The sequence below is a fragment of the Sphaeramia orbicularis genome, chromosome 17, assembly GCF_902148855.1.
Source record: "Sphaeramia orbicularis chromosome 17, fSphaOr1.1, whole genome shotgun sequence".
Classification (NCBI taxonomy): Eukaryota; Metazoa; Chordata; class Actinopteri; order Kurtiformes; family Apogonidae; genus Sphaeramia; species Sphaeramia orbicularis.
Window position 1 is genome coordinate 54,219,372 of NC_043973.1, and position 26,014 is coordinate 54,245,385.

Below are 26,014 nucleotides of genomic sequence, written 5' to 3' on the forward strand. Positions count from 1 at the left end.
TTCTCCCTGGACCAGGGGTCAGCAACACTGGTCCTAGAGAGCCACTATCCTGCATGTTTTAGATGTATCCCTCTTCCAGCACACCTGATTCAAATGATAAGCCTATCATCAAGCTCTGCAGAAGCCTGATAACGAACCTCAGGTGTGCTGGAAGAGGGAAGCATCTAAAACATGCAGGATAGTGGCTCTCCAGGACCAGGGTTGCTGACCCGTGCCCTGGACACTTACTGCTGCACCCCTGGCCTCAGTTTGCGGATGACACCACCCTCATCTGACTCATCTGGGACGGGGATGAGTCCACATACAGGATGGAGGTGGACCGGCTGGTGTCCTGGTGCAGTGTCAACAGCCTGGAGTTGAACGCCTAGAAAACAGTGGAGATGATCATAGACTTTGGGAAAGTATCAGCCTTGCTGCCCCCCCACTCCCATCACCACCGTGGACTCCTTCCGCTTCCTGGGCACCACCAACACCCAGGACCTAAAATGGGAGCCGACCATCAGCTCCCTCATCAAGAAAGCCCAGCAGAGGATGTTCTTCCTGCAGCACCAGTGAAGATGATGGTCCAGTTCTCCACGGCCATCACTGAGTTTATCCTCACATCCTCCACCACCACAGACTGGTAGGAGCCCTGCCCTGGACCAACCCAGACTGATGGGTTAGGGTTAGGGTTAGGGTTAACCCTTTAGACCTCCAGGACTAGGGTTAGGGTTAGGGTTAACCTTGCAGACCTCCAGGGCTAGGGTTAGGGTAAACCCTGTAGACCTCCAGGACTAGGGTTAGGGTTAACCCTGTAGACCTCCAGGACTAGGGTTCGGGTTCGGGTTAACCCTGCAGACAGGTGGGATCACAGCTGACCCCAGTCACCCTGGACATGGACTCCTTGAACCCCTTTAGACCAGAACCTGCTTCTTCCCTCTGTTGTAAAACTCCTGAACTCTGCAGAACTCCAACATTCAGTCCAGTGTGTTGTGACTGGATCCACCTGCACAGAACCACAACTGGTACCATTAGAGTCTCACTCAGACCCATTGGTTTGGTCCACACTGTTGGTGGTATATTTGGAACTTTAGGTACTTGTTTATTCTTGTACTTCTTTCTTTCTTTTATTCAATTTAATTGTATTTTTCCTGACTTCATGCTCTATGTTTGAACCAAACCACTGAAGCAGATTCCAACTAATGTGAACCCTGTTTATTTACATGGATAGAAACAGGATTCTGATTCAGACATATGTTCTGAAGCAGGTTCTGAAGCACTTTGGGTCTATTTTGAAAATACATTTTTACTGAAATAAAAGACAAAACCTAACCCTAACCCAGATAAAACACATTTTTATATTATTTTCATCCTAAATCCACATGTACCACAGTAAAAAGGACACAAAGATTACACACTCCTGTTTTACTGAATATGTCTGTATTCTGTCACTGGTGCATTTTGGGAATTGAAGTAAATATTCAAGACAGAGTGTTTGACAAAAATGAAAAATCACTGGTGATTTATTAGTGTTTAAATGTTTAGGTTCCACATGTAACACCAGTGGACACGAGGGGTTCAACACCAAACCTGGAATGAGGTTAGGACCAGGGTTAGGGTTAGGATCAGGATTAGGGTTCAGGGCTTTAGATTACCTTAATTTGGGCACATCAGATGCTGGAATCGACGGAGGGGGTGGGTGCGGGATTAGATTTTTCAACAGTAATTCCTGTTTTCTCAGACTATTTCAGATATATTCAAGAGTATGAAGGCATGGATTCCACAAGTCTAATTTCCAGAAGTATTGATCAGCATATGGCCAGCTGATTTTAATTCCAAAATCACAGGACTGCATGCAGGCAGATAATTCATATGTCATATGTTTCACTGCGTTTGTTATGTGAGCGGCCTGAACTTATAGGTCGCCCACGAGGCATGGTTGTTGAGAGAAAACCTTTGGCGTACAACGTACGAGTCAATCTCCAAGCTCTCATCACCTCTCATTGGCCGAAACGGGTGATTTAGACCAATCAAACGGCGCAAATATGTCATACCTGCTGCCAGACAATAGTCTGGTCTTGTCTGTCTTTTATGTTTTGTGTGTCACTTCCTGTTTTATTTTGTTAAGTTTTCCCTCATGTGTCTTGTCTGTCGTCTTTACTTCCTGTTCCCCGCTCATCCTGACCTCTGTCCTGATTACCTGTCTCCGCCCTAATTTGCTTCACCTGTGTCTAGTTGTCTTCCCTCCCTTTTGTGTATTTAAACCCTGTCTTTTCCCCTTGTCAGTCGCCAGTTTGTAACTCCAGTAGTTCAGACCAGCGTACTTGACCTCGTTTGTTCGCCTGTTTTTTGACCTGTTTTGGATTCCTCGGTTTTTCGTCTTCTGCCTGATCCCTGTCGGTTTTTGTCTGCCTCATCTGATCTGGTTTTGACCTTCTCGCCCTGACTACCGGTACGTGAGTTTGCCTAGTCCTTATGTCCTGTTGCTCGATTGTTAGCCTGCCTGTGTATGACCTGTTTCCGTCCCTGACCTCCCTTTGCTTTTCCCCAGTCGGGGAAAAGACTCCTAACACCGCTCGGGGAGACGGGCTGCTGCCCTCGATCCGGAGGACGAATCTGAGGAGAAAATCCCCAACCATTATCCTCAAGATTCTGTCACTCATTATATTTTTTCACCTGTGTGTGAACAATAAACCTTTTGGAACTAACTTTTGTTGTCGGAGTTCTGCATTTGGATTCTGTGTTTGTGCTAACGTTATCACAAAATATGACTTCTGCGGGAAGCATGAATACTTGTGCTTTCCTGTTCGGTACATATGTGTTGTTGTCAATGTTTACTCTGTCGTTATGAACAAGCCTTGTATATTATAACCGATGTGTTTTACGGGAGGAAAAAAGCAGGGGCGAGTGAGTCAATACTTTCGTTTACACTCTGCTCTGGCCTTTTTTTATTTTTAATTTGGGGACACTAATTTGGGGACATTTAATTTGGGCACACCGTTAGTCGGCCCAGCCAAGGTGTAATCTAAAGGCCTGAGGGTTAGGACCAGGGTTTGGGTTAGGGTCAGGGTTAAGATCATGGTCAGCGTTAGGACCAGGATTTGGGTTAGGGTTGGGGTCAGGGTCTGGGTTAAGATCATGGTTAGGGTTAGGACCAGAATCAGGGTAAGGGTGAAGCTGTGATTCTGTCCTCCTTTAGCTGATGATTGTTGGATATTTTCTACATATTGATTCTTTTCTGCCTCCACAGGTCCATAACTGTATTATGTATAGACAGGTAGTTGGACTTTGTAGATGTATGAGTATTGTGGTTGTTTATAGATAGACATAATAATTAAATATAAACATAATAAACAAAACAGAGCACAAACAGAACAACATGAGCCAGAATAAAACCGTCAGTGTTTCTGTCACATTTATTGAAAAACAATGACCATGAAACTGCCTCTAGATCTCTGATTGGTTCATTGGTGTGATGTCAGTCAGTCGGACTTCTTGTCACCGCGCGTTTTGCGTCGCTGCGAAGACACTGTTAATGCTGCATCTGCGTCATCATCGTCGTAGCTGTCAGAGGAGCGGGACTTAAAGCAGAGGTAGAAGACGAAGGCCATGATCGCAGACGGAAGGCCAATCAGGAGGCAGCCGAGGAGCGGCGCCTGGACAAACACCGTCTGGACACAACGCAGAGGTCAAAGGTCACACAAGGATAACCCCGACCCTAACCCCAACACTGACCTTAACCTTAACCCTGACCCTAACCCTGACATTTACAAATCAGACCATTTTTTAATTGTATTTTTATTTGTACTGTTTATTTGTACTTCGCACTGTAAAGCACTTTGTGACTGTCTGTGAAAAGTGCTCTATAAATAAAATTTACTTCTTTAGTTAATTACTTACTTACTTACTTAGACCATGACATGAACAAAACCAGACTAAAACAGACAAAAATAAAAGACAAAAACACACCCATGCTTACTAACTAGTCCACAGTGATGGTGACTTGTCTGGGACCACTTACCGACAGAGCTGCCTTTGTTTCATAAACCACTCGCTGGACCCGCTGGGTAATGCCGTTTCCTCCCTGACACTGAAAACACAGGTTCATGTTATTGAAACAGAGTCACCTGAGCAGGTAGGCCCCTCCCACTGAGCCGACCACACCCCTTTTCCACCTGGATCTGGTCTGTCCCAGGCACTGTTTGGTTCTTGGTTCTTTAGTTGTTCCCAGAAACTCCAGATCCAGAAACTGACAAAAAAGTTGGCCCCAGTTCTGGTTCTGGTCATATACGGACCTATCAGCCCTTGCAGATCCTGCACCTGTATGACCCTGAGAAATGGTCACATGACTCCAAGTCCAAGTGCATGTCAAGGGGTTGGAAGAAGTCCCCTAGACTGCTGAGCAGAAACAGCTGCTTCTAGGTCCAGGATCGGAACCCTCCTCCAGAGCACTGTCCTCTCCTGGAGACAGTGGTCTCCTGAGGACTGTGATCAATGGACAGATGGAACGGTCGGATCACGGACCTCAATGAGATGTTGAGGAGGTGATTCAGGATCTGGTGAATCCATCACAGATACTCCTAAACACTCACTGGAACATCTGAAATGTTTGAAACTTCTGGAATGTTGGGAGCATCTGGAATGTTTGGGAAAACAAGTCTCCAAATGCCAAATAAAGAATTAAAATAAATGATGGACTCACACATGACATTTTTTTCAAAAATGTCTGTTCATGAAGATGAAAGTTTCCAAATAAAGTAAAAAGTTTGATAATAAACCAAAGTTTTGAAAATGAGTTCTAAAATGTCCAATAACGTAGATTTCTGTGGTGTTGGTTCAGTTAGAACAAATATCATTTGTAAGATGGTTCCAAAAAGACGGAGAATAAGGACAATAAGAGAACAGAAGCTGGAGTGGTGCTAGTTGTGGTTCTGGATTAGAAAACACATGTATTTTCATATCCTGGTCCTACCGCCCCCCCCTCCCCCAAGGTGAGTCTACTGACCAGTTAAACCTGCTGCCATTGGACCACACTAACCTGTATGCTGCCGTCCAGAACCCGGTTAAGGAAGTCCAGCAACTGCTGCTCTGTCTCCACAGCAACCGAGGGAAGGAAGTAGCCGTCATTGGACAGATTGACCACAATAAAGGAGGGGACGATGACATCACTGAAACAACAAAACAAATACCATCAACCGCCACAGGCCTGAGTGTCAGGGTCAAGGTAAGGGTTAAGGCTTAAGGGTCAGGGTTAAGGGTCAAGGTTAGGGTTAAGAGTCAGGGTTAAGGGTCAAAGTTAGGGTTAAGGCTTAAGGGTCAGGCTTAAGGGTCAAGGTTAGGGTTAAGGGTCAGGGTTAAGGGTAAGGGGTAGGGTTAAGGGTCAAGGTTAGGGTTAAGGGTCAATAGTCAGGTTAAGGGTCAGGGTTAAGGGTAAGTGTTAGGGTTAAGTGGTTCCGGTTGAGTGGATGCTGGTGTGACTTGCTGCCGCTGCTCACTGGCATTTTTTATAGTGTTTTAAATGGTTTTTATGCCCGAAATGTACTGAGTAGTTGTATGTATGTGGGAACCAAGCAACCATATCTCTTCTCACTAGTGCGACAGTTGCTTTTCCTGCACTTTGTTGTCAGAGGGCTAACACTAGCCTACCTACTGGATCACTCCACCCAGCTTCGCTAATCCACTTGTCGCTGCTGCTGCTATGTGGGCCTGCGAGTTCCATATCTGGTCTACAATTGCCTGGCTGTTCCTGCGGACATGTCACCGTCCTGTGTCAGGTCTCCGACAGTACACAGCGACTGAGCTCCTCTGGCTCTGCCGTCGTCTGCTCACACCTTCACCTCCAGTGTTGCGCCACCACCCGTACGTCACGCTTCCCCCCTGAAAAAGATACATCCATGGTGGGTCCCGCAGGAGTTTCCAATACGGCAGCTCCAACACAGTAAGGTCCTTCTGGTCCGCTTCTCGCAGCCGGGCTGTCGACCACCGAGTAGTAGCCAGCCTAGCAAGGTCAGCTAACGCTGCCACCAAGCAACAACACCACTGTCATCTTCGGTCTCCTCAACATCTGTTCCCTCACGAGCAAAGGACATCTGATTCAGGACCTCCTCACCGACCGTAAGTTCCACTTTCTCTGTCTTACTGAAACCTGGCAACGGACCAATGACTTTTTGCAGCTAAATGAATCTGACTTTCCAATACATAAGAAAGGACATACCCTGGATGTAGTCTGCTGTTGTGGTCTCGCCCCCCTGAACTGTTCAGCAGATGAAGTTCACATCTCCGACCACGCCCTCCTCTCCTTCAACACCACACTCTGCCTCACCGCTCTCAAGCCATCACGTCTTATCTCATTTCCAAATATTAAGGACATCAGTTTACACACTCCTCCAACATCGACAACATTCTACTCCTGGACTCCCCCTCAACTCCTGATGAACTTGCTGCATCATACAATAATAGTCTGACCCACAGTCTTGATTCTGTTGCCCCACTGAAAACACAGTCTGTTTCCTTCTTTCCAACTGCCCCCGGTACACCCCTGAACTCCGACAAATGAAAGCTAAAGGTTGACAACTTGAGCGACTCCACAAAAAAACTGGTCTCATTCTCCACATGGACATGCTCCGAACACACATACAGCACCATGAGGACTCAGTTACTAAAACCAAATCAAACTACTGTTCTGCTTTAATCATCTCTTCAGAAGGAAACCAAAACACTGTTCACCCTGCTCATTTAAACTATCCAGCCACCCGACTCCCTGCCCCCCCCCCACCCCCAAACTTATACTCATCAAGCATCTGTCAGTCTCTACTTCAATTCTTCAATGAGACAATCCTCAACATCCACCTGCACCTCTGTCCAAAGTCACTGCCTGCCTCTCCACCTGAACCACTCACACTCCCAGTCATTTTCCACTTTTCAACTCCCCGATACCTCTGTAATCGCCACCCTCATCAAAAACTCCAAACCTTCCACCTGTCACCTCGATCCACCGCCCCCCCACACCTCTGGTCAAATCCTGCCTTCCTTCTCTCCATCTGCCATCACTCACTCTTCCCTGACCACTGGAACTGTTCCTCCACAATTCAAACTGCAGCGGGATTAACGTGTCTATGCTATGTGTCTATGTATACACTATATTGCCAAAAGTATTCACTCACCTGCCTTGACTCGCATATGAATTTAAGTGACATCCCATTCCTAGTCTATGGGGTTCAATATGACGTGGGTCCACCCTTTGCAGCTATAACAGCTTCAACTCTTCTGGGAAGGCTGTCCACAAGGTTTAGGAGTGTGTTCATGGGAATTTTTGACCATTCATCCAGAAGCGCATTTGTGAGGTCACACACTGATGTTGGACAGAAGGCCTGGCTCTCAGTCTGCGCTCTAATTCATCCCAAAGGTGTTCTATGGGGTTGAGGTCAGGACTCTGTGCAGGCCAGTCCAGTTCATCCACACCAGACTCTGTCATCCATGTCTTTATGGACCTTGCTTTGTGCACTGGTGCACAGTCATGTTGGAAGAGGAAGGGGCCAGCTCCAAACTGTTCCCACAAAGTTGGGAGCATGGAATTGTCCAAAATGTCTTGGTATGCTGAAGCATTCCCAGTTCCTTTCACTGGAACTAAGGGGCCAAGCCCAGCTCCTGAAAAACAACCCCACACCATAATCCCCCCTCCACCAAACTTTACACTTGACACAATGAGGTCCGTCAAGTATCGTTCTCCTGGCGACCACCAAACCCAGACCCGTCCATCAGATTGCCAGATGGAGAAGCGCGATTCATCACTCCAGAGAAGGCGTCTCCACTGCTCTAGAGTCCAGTGGCGGCGTGCTTTACACCACTGCATCCAGCGCTTTGCATTGCACTTGGTGATGTATGGCTTGGATGCAGCTGCTCGGCCACAGAAATCCATTCCATGAAGCTCTCTGCGCACTGTTCTGGAGCTAATCTGAAGGACACATGAAGTTTGGAGGTCTGTAGTGATTGACTCTGCAGAAAGTTGCCGACCTCTTCGCACTATGCGCCTCAGCATCCACTGACCCCGCTCCGTCAGTTTACGTGGCCTACCACTTCGTGGCTGAGTTGCTGTCGTTCCCAAACACTTCCACTTTCTTATAATACAGCTGACAGCTGACTGCGGAATATTTAGGAGCGAGGAAATTTCACGACTGGATTTTTTGCACAGGTGGCATCCTATCACAGTTCCACGCTGGAATTCACTGAGCTCCTGAGAGCGACCCATTCTGTCACAAATGTTTGTAAAAGCAGTCTGCATGCCTAGGTGCTTGATTTTATACACCTGTGGCCATGGAAGTGATTGGAACACCTGATTCTGATTATTTGGACGGGTGAGCCAATACTTTTGGCAATATAGTGTATGTCTATATGTCTGTCTATGTGTCTATCTCAATATGTCTATGTCTATGTCTATGTCTATATCTGTGTCTGTAGGTCTATGTCTATATGTCTGCCTATATGTCTGTATGTCTACGTCTATATCTGTATGTCTATGTCTATATATCTATGTCTATATCTGTGTCTATAGGTCTATGTCTATACGTCTGTCTATATGTCCATATGTCTGTCCATATCTATATGTCTATGTCTATATCTATGTCTATATGTCTATGTCTATATGTCTATATGCCTATGTGTCTATGTCTATGTGTCTATGTGTCTATGTCTATGTGTCTACGTGTCTATGTCTATGTCTATACGTCTATGTGTCTATGTCTATATGTCTATGTGTCTATGTCTATATGTCTGTGTTTCTATGTCTATATCTATATGTCTATGTCTATATCTATGTCTATATGTCTGTCAGTATTTATATGTCTATATCTATGTCTATATGTCTATGTCTATATGTATGTCTGTAGGTATATGTCTATGTCTATATGTCTATGTGTCTGGCCAGTCTGGCCAATATACCATTTATGACATTTTAAGCATTCAATCCCATTAGGGTTAGGGATTAGGGGTTAGGGATAGGGATAGGATTAGGGTTAGGGATTGGGTTGGGTTGGGTTTAGGGTTAGGGTTAGGGTTTAGGGATAGGGTTAGGGTTATTGATGTCAAACCTCATGGTGAGTCCACGTATATAATCAGGTTCGTCCATGAAACCAAAGTAGAAACTCCTGTAAGCACACGGTCATGACTGTTAGGGTTATTGTGTGTCAGGTGATCATCAGTACACAGCTGTGACCTCTGACCTCTTGTACTTGTCTGAATTCCCTGCGGCGACATTCTCCACCAGACGTTTGTACCTGAACAGGTGACAGGAAACCCATCAGAATGTGTGGTCACTGCTGACCTACTCAGCAGGTGTGTTCAGTCGTACCTCAGACTCTGTTCACTCTGATGCTCCGCCTCCACCAGCACTAACACCACCAGTTTACCTGGATGACATCACACACAACAACCAATCACCACCAGTTTACTTGTGCACCTTCTGTGTCCATGAGCCAATCAGCTGCTGTTGTGATGAGATCATTGGGGTTCTCACCTGTCTCACCCATGGCATACAGGGTGAAGCTGTCGATCTTAGCGAAGTTGGAGAATCGTTCTCTGTTGATCCACGACCTCAGCTCACCGTCATGTTCCTCTAAACCACCACAACCACAGGACGAGACAAAGTTCAGGCAAATCAGAAGCTGTTTCCTTTGGTTGGTGTTTGTTGTCTTTAGGGTTGACCTGTGGTCAAACCTCCATCAGGTCAACCACTGCGGCAGCGTTTGTGTTCGTGTGGACAAACGTCAACTCACATGTGAACCTTGTGAACCCTTAAAACCAGGCTGCAATCATCCCACATGTGGTGGAACTCAGGTGGAACCCACCTGTGGACCAGTTCTACAGACTGTTCATATAGGGTGGGCGGTGCCATGGTGTCAGCTCCTCAGTGGAGGTCTGCTAAGCATTAGCTTACTGATAGATAAAAGATCAAGGGACTCACTAAAAGCCAGGAGTAGGCGTGGTTTACTGGAACGTCGTCACGCACATTCTTGGAAGCGCCGTGCCTGCGCTTGTGGACCATGTAGCTTGCACTTGTCGATCTACCCATTTCATGCCACAACTGAGAACTGTGGTCCTGTCATGTGATGACCTCTACAATTATTTGTATTTGGAAACTGCGTCACAGAAGACAGCCCTGGTCCTCATCTTGTCTCCCTACAGATCAGAACAGTAATGTTCATTTGAAGCCCTAATTAACTCATATATGTGTATATATATATATATATATATATATATATATATATATATATATATATATATATATAAAAAATTATTTATTTACTTTATTTTTATTTGTTTTATCAACGGACAACACAGAAACAGAAACTAGAGGTCACTGGTTGAGCACAAAACCTTTGCATGACAGACAGTAGTAATTCTGCATTGGTTTGATGATGTCCAGTCTTTATGAACATTCGTTCCTTGAGTCTTAGGTCATACATCAGTGTTTCCATAGAGTAGATTTCCACTGTTTTAACCACTGATCCTCAGAGAGTGCATCAGTTTAGAACCAGTTCCTTGTATTGGCTTTTTTGGATGCAATTATAAGAATTTTACAGAGGTATTTGTCTTCTTTCTCCATAACATCTCCAGGTAACAGTCCCAGCAAAAAGAACGTGGGGTCCTTAGGACTGGTGAAAGTCAGAATGTCCTCAATCATTTCAAAAAGCCTTTCCCCAAAAACACCTCAGTTTTCTACATGTCCAGGAAATATGAGAGTGATTAGCACTTGTCCACACTGTCTCCAACAGTACTGTTGATATCCCTTTACTTTAGAAGTGATATGTGGTGTCCTACAGAATCTAATCAGGCTTTTCCACCCAAACTCCCTCCATCTTTTAGAACTAGTAGATGTTTGTTGTGTTGCACATTGAAACCCTGGTAAGACAATACCAGCTCCTCCTCCCATTTGGATTTAATGTACAATGTGTTGTTTCCATTTAGTTTCTGCAGCCTTTTATATAATTTAGAAACAATTTTACTTGGCATACCTCTGTAAGCAATTAACTTTACTTTTTAATGTTTTTTTGAAATAATGTACATAAAAGGAACCAAACACAGAGGTCTTCAAAAAACTCCTCACAATCAATAGCTTTATCAACCAACCTTATGCATTTCTACGAGCATGGCCACCCAATCATCTTTCTCCATGAGAAATTCATCTGGAATTGTGGGGCTTGAAACCAAATATGAAGGCGGGACTACACCACTAGGCCATCACAGATGGAACCTTATCAGTGGGCCATCATAGATGGAACCCCACCGCTAGGCCATCACAGATGGAACCTCACCGCTGGGCCATCATAGATGGAACCCCACCGCTAGGCCATCACAGATGGAACCCCACCGCTAGGCCATCACAGATGGAACCTTATCACTGGGCCATCACAGATGGAACCCCACCACTGGGACAGCCTGCGAGATAGCACAGCATGCACACCATATGTGTGACGCAGGACGTAGAGCCCCGCCCCCTGAGTGACCTAACCCTAACCCTGCCCCTGGGTGAAACACCTGGTTTTTAGTGAGTCTCAAATGATCTACAGCCTCATTAATGTAGAATAGAATAGAATAGAATAGAATAGAATAGAATAGAATAGAATAGAATAGAATGTAACTGCTGCAAAGGATCCAATTAAAACAGACCAGACCACAACAACCTCTGGAACAACAAGTTGACTGTATATGTGTGGGAGCATCATTTAGTGGCTGTTGATGGTATTATACACTAGCACTGACATGTCCACATGGAGTCAAAGGTCAAAGGTCAGTCTCACCACTGTAGGTGAAGTAGGTTCCATCTTTAAAGACAACAACTGCTGGAAGAGAAGGAACTGAGATGATCTGAAAAAGAGAAATCTGCTGTCATTTACTGAGATCTACTAGGATCTACTGAGATCTACTAGGATCCACTGAGACCTACTAAGATTCACTTAGATCTACTGGGATCTACTGAGATCTACAAGGATCTACTAAGATTCACTGAGATGTACTAGGCTCTACTAAGATTCACGGAGATCTACTAGGATCTACTGAGATCTACTAAGATTCACTTAGATCTTCTGGGATCTACTGGGATCTACTAAGATTCACTGATATGTACTAGGATCTACTGAGATCTACTAGGATCTACTAAGATCCACTGAGATCTACTAAGATCTACTAAGATTCACTGAGATCTAGGCAAGACAAGACAGATTTATTTGTATAGCACAACTCATACACAGGGCAATTCACAGTGCTTTACAACTACTCGGATCTACTGAGATCACTGAGATCTACGAGGATCTACTGAGATCTACCAGGATCTTTTGGGATCTACTGGGCTCTAATCCCAGGGCTGTAACCTTTGGTAGGACATCTCTAGTTGCAGAGAAGAAGTAGGTGTGAACGATCAGCTCCTCGGCTGCAGCTGTGTAGTTTCCCTGCAGAGGTCAAAGGTCACGTGTCAGTTGTGTGTTCATGCATTCATGTGTTCGTGTGTGTGTATGTGTGTACCTTCAGCAGTGACGTAGCTCCTATGTAAACAAACAGGGTGTCATGACGACTGAGGGCGTGTTGGAAGAGCTGCAGGGAGGACAGGGATCGGACGGATGGACTGAAACACACAACAAATGCAAATAAACACAAACAAAACACAGAGGAGTAAAATATGTGACTTTAAACAACACAACATGAAATGCACACAAATAAAAATCAACAAAAACAAAACAGAGATCATTTCAGAATAAACACTAAATGAAACAGACAGACTCCAGTGGAACACCTGAACAGAACTAATGGAACTACGAAGAAGTGAAAACAAACACATGATCGCGGCTGAATATTAACCAACAATCATTTAAACCAGTGAGGGTTAAAATGTGGGGCGGGTCCCCTAGGGGGGGCATGAAGTCTTCCCAGGGGGGTCATAGGATCAGTCCTGGGTGTTTTTTTGATCTTCAGGTTAGAACATGTATGAGGTGGAACTAATATTTGATGGTTGGACCATCCTGGACTCATTTTATGGACGGACACCAAACCAATCTACTGGCATGGTGATCTGTCACTAGACTAGACAAAGAGTTTAGGTTTGGACGATGGACAAGGACTGGACCAGAAAAGACACACGGACACACATGCTGGTGTTTTGGACCAGTTTGGACAGTTTGGACTTTAATGTTTTCAGATCTCCAATGGAAACGGGCTCATTGACCCATTGATATTGGTCACACGTTCATCTGTGGAACCAACATGTGTTTGTTGGACTAAAAAAGGAGCTGTCTGGTTGAGTTTATTTGTATTATTCAAAGAAAAATCTAAGTTATTTTAATTTTAACAAAAAATTATTCAAGGAAAAGCAAAAAGTATTGTTACAATATTGATGTTTCTTTCAATTAAAGTTATAATTGCATGACTATCACAGTGTTGTTGGGGTTGGGGGGGGGGGGGGGGGGGGGGGGGGGTTTAAAGTCCTCCAAAGGGTGGGGCCACAGAAAAAGACTGAGAACCAATGGGTTAAAAGAACATTTAATTTAGAGGAAAATATGACAGTTGAACATATTTAAGTTTGAACTGAATTAATAAAGACAAGGGGAAAAACGGTTGACCCTGCGTAAAAATACATATTTATTAATACATTGAATGAAATAGTGACATGAACTATTTCAAAGCCATTCATCATTAATTTTCAACACAAAATGGACTCACCCACTGACACGGTTTGTGAAATCCATGATCCCGTCTTTAGTCCTCGGTCCAACATAATTATACCTGAGGTCCTTCTTCAACCTGAAACACAAACAGCAGCTGATTGGCTGAAGAGGTGCAATGTCACACTGCAGATGATTGGCTGATGGACCTTCTAGTGGACCACCACGGGAACTCATCACCAGTGGACCAATCAAACCCCGAATATTCCATCATTTACACACATCATGTTTTTCTATTTAACTGAAATAACAACTGTTTAAGGATCAGAGAAAATAAAAATGTGGTCTGAGTGACATTGTCCTGACGTCCACAGTATGAAGATGTCATCCTCCAAACAATTGGACTTAGGGAGTTTGGGTTAGGGACAGAAACAGGGTTAGGGTTAGGGACAGAAACAGGGTTAGGGACAAGAACAGAGTTAGGGTTAGGGACAGGAACAGGATTAGGGTTAGGGACAAGAACAGGGTTAGGGTTAGGGACAACTACAGGGTTAGGGTTAGGGACAGGAACAGGGTTAGGGACAAGAACAGGGTTCGGGTTAGGGACAAGAACAGGGTTAAGGTTAGGGACAGGAACAGGGTTAGGGATAGGGACAAGAACAAGGTTAGGGTTAGGGACAAGAACAGGGTTAGGGACAAGAACAGGATTAGGGTTAGGGACAAGAACAGGGTTAGGGACAGGAACAGGGTTAGGGACAAGAACAGGGTTAGGGACAGGAACAGGGTTAGGGACAAGAACAGGGTTAGGGTTAGGGACAGGAACAGGGTTAGGGACAGGAACAGTGTTAGGGTTAGGGACAAGAACAGGGTTAGGGACAAGAACAGGATTAGGGTTAGGGACAAGAACAGGGTTAGGGTTAGGGACAAGAAAAGGGTTAGGGACAAGAACAGGGTTAGGGACAAGAACAGGGTTAGGGTTAGGGACAAGAAAAGGGTTAGGGACAAGAACAGGGTTAGGGACAAGAACAGGGTTAGGGACAGGAACAGGGTTAGGGACAAGAACAGTGTTAGGGTTAGGGACAAGAACAGGGTTAGGGACAAGAACAGGATTAGGGTTAGGGACAAGAACAGGGTTAGGGTTAGGGACAAGAAAAGGGTTAGGGACAAGAACAGGGTTAGGGACAAGAACAGGATTAGGGTTAGGGACAAGAACAGGATTAGGGTTAGGGACAAGAACAGGATTAGGGTTAGGGACAAGAACAGGGTTAGGGTTAGGGACAAGAACAGGATTAGGGTTAGGGACAAGAACAGGATTAGGGTTAGGGACAAGAACAGGATTAGGGTTAGGGACAAGAACAGGGTTAGGGTTAGGGACAAGAAAAGGGTTAGAGACAAGAACAGGATTAGGGTTAGGGACAAGAACAGGGTTAGGGTAAGGGATTAGAACAGGGTTAGGGTCAGCGTCTTCAGGTGAATCTGTGCAGGTTTTGTCCATTCCAGTGATTTCAGCCATGGATCAATGTCCACCAACATCGTCCTTCTTTTGGGGACTCGTGTCCCTCTGGTTTGGGATTTCCTCAGAGGACTGTTTAGCCGACAACGTCACCGGTCAAGGTCCGAGTATCACTAGGACCCTGTGGATGTTGAACTCAACCTGAAGTGTCTTTAAAATTGACCAACATCATGTTTGTAAACGATGACAGAACAGGGTTGATGTGTGATTGGCCTGTTTTTTGACTGATGCAGTGGTGGTTCAACCCACTGGGTCTGATGACATCATACTCACATGAAAATGGCAGGGTAACCTCTGACCCGGAATTCTTTGGCCAAACCTGAAACAAACCAACAAATAATTCAAGTATAATATAAAATAATCCAATCAAAAGCAGCACACGTCATACCAGCAACAGAAAATGAACCAACCCCCCCTCCTCACAGACACCCCTCCTCAAAGAAAAAAAAAAAAAAGATACCTCCACACTGACTCAGGGTTAAGGTTAAGGTCATCGTTAGGGTTAGGGGCCGTTTACATGGCGTAGGATTCAGTCGACTCCGGGAAGATTTCATCGCGGATTAGCCTTCTGTTAACATGGAAACGGTGCCTAGAGTGCCTGAATCCAGAAACTTTTGATACCAGGGTCCAGGGTGGAATGTTATCGATACGCTCCGCATTTCAGCTCCGTGTTAACGCGAATTGGAGCATTCCGGGGTAAAATATGACGTCACCGCATGCACGCGCAGCCAAGAACCGCCAGTTAACCCACTCCAGGCCAGTTGGTGGCGGTAATGCGCCTCCAAGCTGGTTTGCCAGCCTCTATGACACAATAAAGCTGCAGAAAAAGAAGGAACAACCATAACAACAATGGCCGGTTTCAGAACAACATACGTGCTGCTAACTGTGCTCAGCTCGTCTGTCCAGACAAAGAAGTCCTGCGTCTTTGTATGACCACTCGCCATTGTTGTTTGTAAATAGTGTTGTCCGTCTCGTCTTCTTCTTCTTCTTCTCCTCATTTAAAGGCTGTCTAAACCGGAAATTGTTTGTGCGCAGGCGCGTGTTTTGCCGCCACTGTTTCACTACAGCTCTACATCGCCAGCTACTGGTCTGGCATGGCCACTACAGCGTATTCAGCCATTCTCGCGGACTCATGTTAACGCAGATCGTTATCATAGCGGCTTTGTCTTAACGCGGAATGATTTTATAACGCAAAGGAGAAATCTTTGCGGAGTGTTGCCGTGTAAACGTACCCTTAGTCGGTGTCAGGGTTAGGGATAAGGTCAGGGTTAGGGTTAGTCAGGGTTAGGGTTAAGGTCAGGGTTAAGGTCAGGGTCAGGGTTAGGGATAAGGTCAGGGTTAGGGTTAGTCAGGGTTAGGGTTAAGGTTAGTGTTAAGGTTAGGGTTAAGGTCAGGGTCAGGGTCTTCATGGTGAACTCCTTGTTTGGGGTGACATTGACAGGTTCCTGTGGGTGTTGGGTTGTAAAGGTTTATGAGACCCTGGTCCCATGTGGCCGGTGGTCTGAGTCGAGGTCAGCTGACCTGTGCTGGAGGTTGCATCTGCTTTGCCAACATTCACCGGAGAACCGAGGCTCCGCAGCTCAGAGCCAATCTGATGCCAAACGGGGTCCAGCTGTTTACAGAAGGAACACCAGGGGGCGTAGAACTGCAGACAGAGGAACCAGGACAGACTTATGGTTAATTAATACTGATCAGTCATTAGTCAACACTAATAAATGATCAATACCTTCTATTGGAATCAATGACATATAAAGATTTTGATAAAACAGTGGAAAAGTGTCGGAACTGTCCAAACATTTACGATGTTGTCTTCATGGACATTCACCTAAATTATAAATTCAGTTGAATTTTTTTCAATAAGGTGATTTGGCTTAGAGGGTTAGGGTAAATAATGAACCAATCATCTTGTGAAAGTTGGATTTTTCACTGTCAGTGATTCCCTTCACAGTTCATCAGATCATCGAGTTGGAATTGAACACTGTTGATATATGGGTCCTAACTCGAACCCCAACCCGAACCCTATCAAGCCCTACCCAGAACCCACCAAGGCAGATTTGATCAATTCAACATAGTTTTGACACATGAATGAAAGATTCTGGACATTTGTACATGATGACACAACAAATTCCTCCAAAACAGAACTCATTAGTTGTTTCACGATGCAGAAAAATGACAAAGAACAACTGGTTCAGTTTCACATGTTCTGCACAAATACCACATGTTTAGGCAGAGTGAAGTTGGTTCCATTCTTGAAACCAGCTCCATTTATGGTTCTTGGAACTGGTTTTGAGAACAGAACCAACTTCACTCTGCTATATGTTTAATGAAGTCAAACCTTCGACAGTGAAACACATTCATCTGTCAATCAAATAAAACCAATCAATAAAAAGTGGACATCGTACTTCGATGAGCCAGATGTCGTCGGCTCCTCTTGTCTGCATGAAGCTATTAAACACAAAAAACAGACAAAAACACATGAAACACAGGAATTAGTATCATACATGTATGTGTATCATCAACAAAATCAGGAAAACAATCAATGATGAAACATTTAAAAAACCTTTAAGAGCTGAGGATGGTCAGGGAAAGACCCAGACATGTAGGGCTAGGGTAAGGGTAAGAGTAAGGGTTAGGGTATCCTGCAGATCCATGGTCTGTAGTGGACCAGGGGCAGAGTTTTAAATATCTGGGGACAGACTGACACCTGTCTGTCCTTTGGACAACACACAGACAACAACATGTCCACCTGCTCAGAAAACTTTGAACATCAGCAAAGATATTTATTTGAACCCTCATTTACAAGTCACTCATTGAATGCAACCTCACATGTGACCTCTGAACCTGGTTCAACTTCCCTAACCCTAACCCCATAACTCTAAGGGTGTTTTCACACAGCGTACTCGAGTCCGTATCCAAGTACGCTGGACCCCAAAGTCTGCTTAGTTTTGTCCATGTAAATGCGACCCATGCCCGAGACCGGAGGTGATCTAATCACCACTCCAACAACGGAAGTAAGTTAATCACCACAAGACCGTAGACAGCACTCCTGCTGTCTCCTGAAAAAGCCTTGGATCCACGTGGCACAGGCTCACCTTATGGACCGAGCCACTGGAGGATATATCAGGGACAATGTAGGTCGCTCTTCTTCACTTTGCCTCAAACAGGATAACAGATGGAAAAGTATTGCCCATGAACAGAATAGTCGCTCAGTTGATGACGTAAGGGTTTGTCTTCTTCTGACTTCCACGTTTGTTGGATAGCGACAGAATTCCTTCTACACCGACACCTACTGTTTTGGCCCTGTAACACCCACTCGTATTTGGGCAAAGGCCGCGGTAGGCACTTGTGAACGCAACATCTGCGGGAAAAGGTGTGAATGTATCCAAGTATGGTACAAACTGGAGTACTCTGTGTGAAAACGCCCTAACTGTAACCCTGTTCCTAACCTTAACCCTAACCCATATTTATTGATCCTTTTATTGTTACATGCTGCTTTTTAAGTTTTTATACTGGACTGAAGTTTACACCACCTTATATCTTAAAACTGAATTCTTTGAGGGGTACTCCCCCCACCTTGCAATTTTAATTCTATATTGTGTCTTAGAATTGTAACTAAAGGTTTGTTCTTGGTGGGCCTGTGTATGGGAATGGGTGACTGCTGTGTTCCCTGGACTGGGGACTACTCCGGTCCGGTCTCAAGCCCAGGCCTTATGGGTAAAGCGGCTGAGCCCAACTGGTGGAGCTCCTTTGTTCCATCCGTCATCAGACTGAACAACAGCAGCTGGACTTGAACTACATCCTGCTCTAAGCAGTCGTTTACATCTGCCAATGTCACTCACTTGCACACTTGTAAAAAGTCACCTACTGCATTCTTCCTACTTTATTATTATTACTATTGCTATTTTTTTTGTCACTTTAGTAACTTTAACAAACTTGTTTATATTTTTCATCTCTTTATTTTTCTATTGTATTGATTCAGACTGTCTTGTGCTGCTGTACACACTTGAATTTCCCCCTTGGGGGATCAACAAAGTGTATCTTATCTTATCTCATCTCATCTTATCTCATCTTATCTTATCTTATCTTATCTTATCTTATCTTATCTTATCTTATCTTATCTTATCTTATCTTATCTTATCTTATCTTATCTTAAATGTGTGATGTTCAAATATATTGAATATACACTGAATATACAAACCCTTCCTTGAATCGCCACCTTACCGTGGTGGAGGGGTTTGGGTGCCTGAATAATCCTGAGAGCTATGTTGTCAGGGGCATTAGTCCCTGGTAGGGCCTCCCAAGGCAAACTGGTCCTAGGTGATGGGTCGGACCAAGAGCGATGCAAAAACCCGGTTCAGGAACACTGTACCAGGGGCCTCATGTATAAAGGGTGTGTATGCCTAAAAACGTGGCGTACGCCCTTTTCCACACTCACGTTCAGATGTATAAAGAGTGAAATGACCATAAAATGTACAGTCCTCCGCGCCAACTCCATGTCTGGCATACACACGTTTCTAGTGCTTTTGAACCATTGGCAACACTTAGAAACTGTAAATAATGTGGAAAAGGTCATTCCACAGACCACTGGTTGGTCAGACAGTTGTCTCTGTGACCCGCTGTTTTACAAAAAACAGATGTGGAAGTTGACAGTAAATATAGCAGTAGGTTAACCCACATGATGACAGCCTGCAAAACTACACCATAGTTTGTCGAGGAGGTTCAGACATAAAAATTCAGCATGAGCTTGATGAGACAACATGCAACGAGCGAGTTAATCAGCAACTCTGAGTAGATGACACAGAAGTAACGTGCTGCATCGCTATGACGTTCAGGTACTCAAAGTCGGTAGTATCCTGTAATGGAAACGGTCTCCAGGAATAGGACCTGGTACCAGAGTTGAGCCGAGTCAAGTCGAGTCGGTTCCAAATAGCGGAAACGCGGCATATGCTCCTACCCTCACCTATGGTCATCAGCTGTGGGTAGTGACTGAAAGAACATGATCGCGGATACAAGAGGTGGAAACGAATTTTCTCCGCACGGTGTGTGGGCTCTCCCTTAGAGATAGGGTGAGGAGTTCAGCCATCTGGGAGAGGCTCAGAGTAGAACCACTGCTCCTCCACAGTCAGAAGAGTCAGCTGAGGTGGTTCATCTGATCAGGATGCCTCCATGGTGAGGTGTTTCAGGGCATGACAAACCAGGAGGAGTCCCTGGGGCAGACCCAGGACATGCTGGAGTTATTATATCTGTGGACCTGGGAACACCTTGTATTCCCCTGGAGGAACTAGAGGAGGTGGAGGGGTGAGGGTGGATGGATGGATGGATGGATGGATGAATGGATGTCACATCACATTCGGACTCACGAATCATCGAGCTCCTCCACAAAGGCCGACGCCCCTGACAGGACCAGCAGCACTGAGAACAAACAACAAGAACAAGCAAGCAAACAAGTAAACAAATAATGAAATAATCAAACATATAAACAAACATTGCAAACAAACATTGAGGACAAACAAACAAACAACAATTAAAATACTTAAACATCAATGGTAAATAAACAAACAAAAACATCTCTGCTGACATTCTCTTAATGTTCAGACTTTGCTCTAACTTTGGTCTGTGTGTTGTTATGGTAACCCTGAAGTTGGCGTTTTACCCTGATCAAAGATGGCGGACAGCAAGCGAACAGCACAATCACTGACCAGTAAACTGACCAGTGAACTGGCCTGTAAACTGACCAGTGAGCTGACCAATAAACTGACCAGTGAGTTGATCAATTAACTGACCAGTGAACTGACCAGTGAGCTGACCAGTGAGCTGATGTGAGTCCATTTTGTGTCAGACTGAAGGTCCAGTCCGACTTTGATGGTTTTAAACATCCGTTGTGTCTCAAACCAGCAGGACATTGACTCAGATCAGGCTCACATGGGTCCTGGGCCTGATTCCGGTCTAGATCCTGGTCTCTGAGACCTGAAACCAACGGAACTGAGTGAGTGTGAGGACAAACCTGAGAAAATGATACCGTTGTTCCTGTTCTTCTGGTTCCACATGTCGACTGAAGACTGAAACGCTGCAGAACACGGATTAATACACACACACTAATCTGCACTAATCTGGACAGATTAACAGGTCCGTTCAAAACAGGACAACTTTATTAACAGTAGACAGACGACAACAGGACCAAGACCAGGACCAGAACAAGAATAGGATCTGACCAGGACCAGATTAATCTGGACAGATTAACAGGTCCATTCAAAACAGGACAAGTTTTTTTTAACAGTAGATAGACGACGACAGGACCAGACCAAGACCAGGACCATACCAGGATCAGACCAGGACCAGGACCAGACCAGATTAATCTGGACAGATTAGCAGGTCCAATCAAAACAGGACAAGTTTTTTAACAGTAGACAGACGACAACAGGACCAGGACCAGACTAAGACCAGGACCAGACCAGATTAATCTGGACAGATTAACAGGTCCGTTCAAAACAGGAAAACTTTATTAACAGTAGACAGACGACAACAGGACCAGGACCAGACCAGACCAAGACCAGGACCAGACCAGGACCAGATTAATCTGGACAGATTAACAGGTCCATTCAAAACAGGACAACTTTATTATTATTATTTTTAACATATTTTATTTAAAGAAAAGTGCCTCCTATTTTCCATCTTCCGAACCCATCTGAACACTGGTGCTCATCCAGTACAGTAGAAGACAGTGGAAACCCTTAAATTTCAATCTACACATCCCCCCAAAAAACAAAACAAAACAAAACAAAACAAAACAAAACAAAACAGTGAGACTTACAATTTAATACCACAGTTTAACAATATTTCACAGACATAAAATATTATTTTTTCCAACTGAAATGGTTGATTGACAGGGCCCAAATATCAGTAAACTGATCACATTTCAAACAAGAAAAGCACTTGGAGAGTGCAGACCACCAAGACAGATCTGCCCCCCACCCCAAATCACCACCAAAATTTACCCATTTCTTTCTTGTGCCAGTATCAACATTTCCTGAAAATTTCATGAAAATCCGTCCATAACTTTTTGAGTTATCTTGCTAACAAACAAACAAACAACTACGCAAACAAACAAACAAACATGCAAACACACAAAGCAAAGCGATCACATTACCTCCTGGCAGAGGTAATGAAGCTGAGCTGTGGTTTTCTCCATTCTGTATAAATATTTCAAACCCTCCTGCCGTTGCTCAAGTGTAGGGGGTTGGACTTTGAGCCATGACTTGGTTATCATTTTCTTTGCCACTAATAAAAGAATTTGTATCAATTTGACATCCTCTTTACCTAAACCTTCCCCTGGAGGTACTCCAATTATACAATTAACAAATTCAATGACAACTTACAATTTAGCATGTTTGAGCCCCCCCGCAGAACATATGTGTATGATCTCCTATCTGAGTACAGTTTCTCCAACACACATTTGAGTGGTTTATTGCAAAACTAGATGTACTAGATGGAGTCCTAAAAAATCTCCTCATAACCTTCCCGCTGACTTCTTTCCATACGTGGTTATTTGTGTTTTTATGACTTTTTCACAGACCACTTTCCATTCCTCATCTTTAATAATGATGTTTGCTTCTAATTCCCACTTTCCCTTTCTTTACAGCAAAGGAATTATCTGACAGATGTGTTCATACAAAGTTACACATATTTAACACAATTTTTTCCTTATTCTATATTTCAATACTCCTAATAAGACACATTTCTATTGAAGAAGGCAGTCATGTCAACATCTCCCATTCTCCATGACATCAAATTATCCCGTATCTGTAAATATCGATAGACATCTTTGGAACATAACCCATACTTATGTTGTAATTGTTTAAAAGACTTCAGGATTTCTTCATCAAACATTTGGTGTAGAGTTCTTAGTCCTTTTCTTGCCCAAATTGAAAAACCTGGATCTATTTGATTTGGAGGAAGGTCATTTAGTTTTGTGATTTGCTATGTGTGTGAGGTAGTTAAAGGAAGACACATTTTCTTCCTCATGATTGTCGATACTCGATGAGTACAGGCAACCCATTCATTTTCTGTTTTGAGGCCTCATCATGTCTTTTGTTAAAAAAAGTGCAGTCTCTAAGGGAACTGACGGGCTTGCATGATTTTCCAACTTTATCCAATTTGTTTCATCATCTTGAACTACCCAGTCCACCAGCCCCCGGAACTCTTCGGCCCAATAATAAACCTCAGGGTTAGAGTAAACCCAGGCCACCATCTCTTTTAGAGCTGTATAGTAATATCTTCCGGGTCCTAGGCTTTTTCCTCTGCCATACAAATTTAGAAATCATTTTATTCAAACTTTTAAATGTAGATGGAGGTATCCAAATTGGCAGGGTCTCGAAAAGACATAAGAGATGTTCATCTTTACAGCTTCTGTTCTACCTTGTAAGGACAGGGGGAGAATCTCCCAATGCACCAAATCAAGTTTTATTTTAGAAATTGATTTACTGTAATTCTCACTATACAGTTTAGACATTTGAGGTGTGATCAATATACCTACATATTTAAAACCTTGAGTGGGCCAATTAAATGAAACAATTCTATTCAACTCTTGTGGTCTGTCCCCTACCAACATTAATGCCTGTGATTTGGTCTTGTTCACTTTATACCCAGATATCAATCAATCTTCCTTCCTGTCCTCTGTCGAGAGCAGACGTGTTTCTGAGCTGTCCTTTCCTTCTTTTTTTCTCCTGCTTTTGCCTCTGCGTCTCGTCTGACTTTGTCTTTGGATCCCCTGCTTGCTGTACTCCCGAACAACTAAATTATGGAATTGATCAACTGGAAACTCAGTGCATTTGACAAGATTTTTTCACCCAGGAACAAAGGCATCGGGAGGAGCCCACCTGCCCTGACAGAACTTTTGAAGTATGCGATCGACGCTTGGAACAAGAGGAGGTAGTATGGCTGTGGGTTCTGTCAGTGGAGGATATTGATATTTACCTATTTGGATTTTTGATAACAGGACACCTTCTAATTGGTCTTGGAGTTGCCCTGGTTTATCGCAAAGTTGGAAAGACAGCAGCACACATAGAGACCCCTCTGCTGTCAATCAAAATTAAGGAGCACTTCGGAGCAGTTAGTGACGACATGAAGGTATTACAGTGGATGGTGACACAGTCGGAGGATTGCATGCGAGACCTGGCTGGACGAGCTGCGGACTCACACAAAGGTTGGATTACATCGCTGGACAGACCGTGGATGTGCTCTGGCAAATCGCGGGACTGAGGGAAAAAGGACGAACTGTGCAGGTGGATTTACCTGCTTTGAAGTGAGGAGTAATGCTGAGGCCCAGTTATAACAAAAATTAAGTTCTAATCAAATTAATCAGAAATCAAATCATTTTTCCCCATTTAATTGTTTCTCCTGGGAGCCGGTAAAGCAGTTGGAGCCACTCTGGTCTAATCTGTTCCTTTGTAGTCAAAACATCCTCCTAAGGTCAAGACTCAGGACTGAATGAACTGATAAGGACAGAAGTCTGAGTCTCTTATTTTTCAGACACAAACAGACTTTCAAGGACTCACCACATACAAGCATTTAAACCCCCCCCCCCCCCCCCATCTCCGTCTACCTCGCAACATTCTTCTTCTCTTCCTGTCCCCCTCCCACAACCAAATCCATTGAAAAAGTTCCATCACGTGACCACGTGTACTGTGTTTATAATGTCTTATGTCTTATGTATGTGATGAATGTGCATGCATTATCTTCAGTGTAATTCTTTCGAAGGATTTGTGTTGGGCGCATGCGGATGCAGCGACCGGCAGTGAGCGAGAGCTTGCTGCAAAACAAATCTACCCACAGGTATAAATAAAGTCACCTTGAACCTTGAACTAGAAGTGCTGGGACAGAGGATAGTGGGTTTGTAATACATAATATAATGTCATCGACATATAATAATAATTTATGCTCTGTCCCGCCTACTGTTCCTCCTTGCAATCTATGATCTTCCCTAATCATTTCTGCCAATGGTTCAATACTAATTGAGAACACCAGGGGGCTGAGGGGACAGCCCTGTCTGGTTCCTCTTTTTAACCGGAACTCCTCAGAAGTACAACCGTTTACTCGTACTTTGGAAGTAGGATTCAAATACAGCACCCTGATCCAAAAAAACCCAATTTCTTTAATGTATGCTCTAAAAACAACCAATCTACTCAATCAAATGCTTTCTCAGCATCTAGGCTCACAAGCATTGATGGATCTGTTTTTTTCTTAGCTACAGTTATTATATTTAATGTTTTCCTAATATTATTGATCCCCAGCCGACCTGGAACGAATCCAGTTTGATCTAATCAAATTACATCATTTATACACTTATTAATTCTTTTGGCCAATATAGATGTCATAATTTTCATGTTGCAACATATTAAACTTTAAAGGCTTGTATGAAGAGCAACTTGAAGGGTCTTTGCACTTTTTGTGGATGACAGAAATTGTTGCCTGGGACCAGGATTTAGGTGGGTCATTTTTTGTAAGAGCATGGTTAAAAGTCCTTAGTAATAGAGGGGTAATCTCATCTTTAAAATACTTATAAAACTCACCAGGACAGCCATCCACCCCTGAAGACTTATTATTGTTTAGATTCTTAATAGTGTCTTCAATTTCTTTTTTTGAGATTGGTTCTACTAATGCTTTGGATTGGGTTTCAGTTAACGATGGGAATCCGACTTTTTCCAAAAATCTTCCAATCCTGTCTGCCTCTGGTGAGTTGAATAGTGCTTGATAGTATTTAGAAAATGCATCTGCAATATCTTTAGGATGATATACTACTTTTTTGGAGGTAGGGTGTAGGATTTTTGCTACAGTGCGGTTCGCTTAGCCTTTGCGTAACTGAAATGCCAATAAT

The 26,014-nt window shown here is 43.9% G+C and overlaps 1 protein-coding gene across 1 annotated transcript; it reads right to left on the reverse strand.

The window, feature by feature from the left end:
* Nucleotides 1–3,377: 3,377 nt before the first annotated feature.
* On the reverse strand, nt 3,378–21,267 carry LOC115437210 (protein disulfide-isomerase TMX3-like). The gene is made up of 16 exons (XM_030160420.1): nt 21,146–21,267; nt 20,502–20,553; nt 17,544–17,586; nt 16,663–16,786; nt 15,415–15,460; nt 13,687–13,767; nt 12,496–12,595; nt 12,345–12,422; nt 11,775–11,841; nt 9,491–9,589; nt 9,326–9,383; nt 9,198–9,251; nt 9,066–9,122; nt 5,018–5,147; nt 4,001–4,069; nt 3,378–3,650 (listed from the first exon to the last, which is right to left on the reverse strand). Exons 1-16 carry the CDS (start codon nt 21,186–21,188, stop codon nt 3,462–3,464), a joined length of 1,290 nt encoding a protein of 429 aa, XP_030016280.1. The 5' UTR covers nt 21,189–21,267; the 3' UTR covers nt 3,378–3,461.
* Nucleotides 21,268–26,014: the final 4,747 nt, after the last annotated feature.

Excerpts from the sequence above, each read along its gene's own strand:
- LOC115437210 (XM_030160420.1), bottom strand. The coding sequence starts at position 21,188 with ATGTGGAACCAGAAGAACAGGAACAACGGTATCATTTTCTCAG. Across the intron at positions 9,123-9,197 it reads AATTCAGACAAGTACAAGAG|GAGTTTCTACTTTGGTTTCA; the intron begins GTCAGAGGTCAC and ends GTGTGCTTACAG. Across the intron at positions 5,148-9,065 it reads ATACGTGGACTCACCATGAG|TGATGTCATCGTCCCCTCCT; the intron begins GTTTGACATCAA and ends TTGTTGTTTCAG.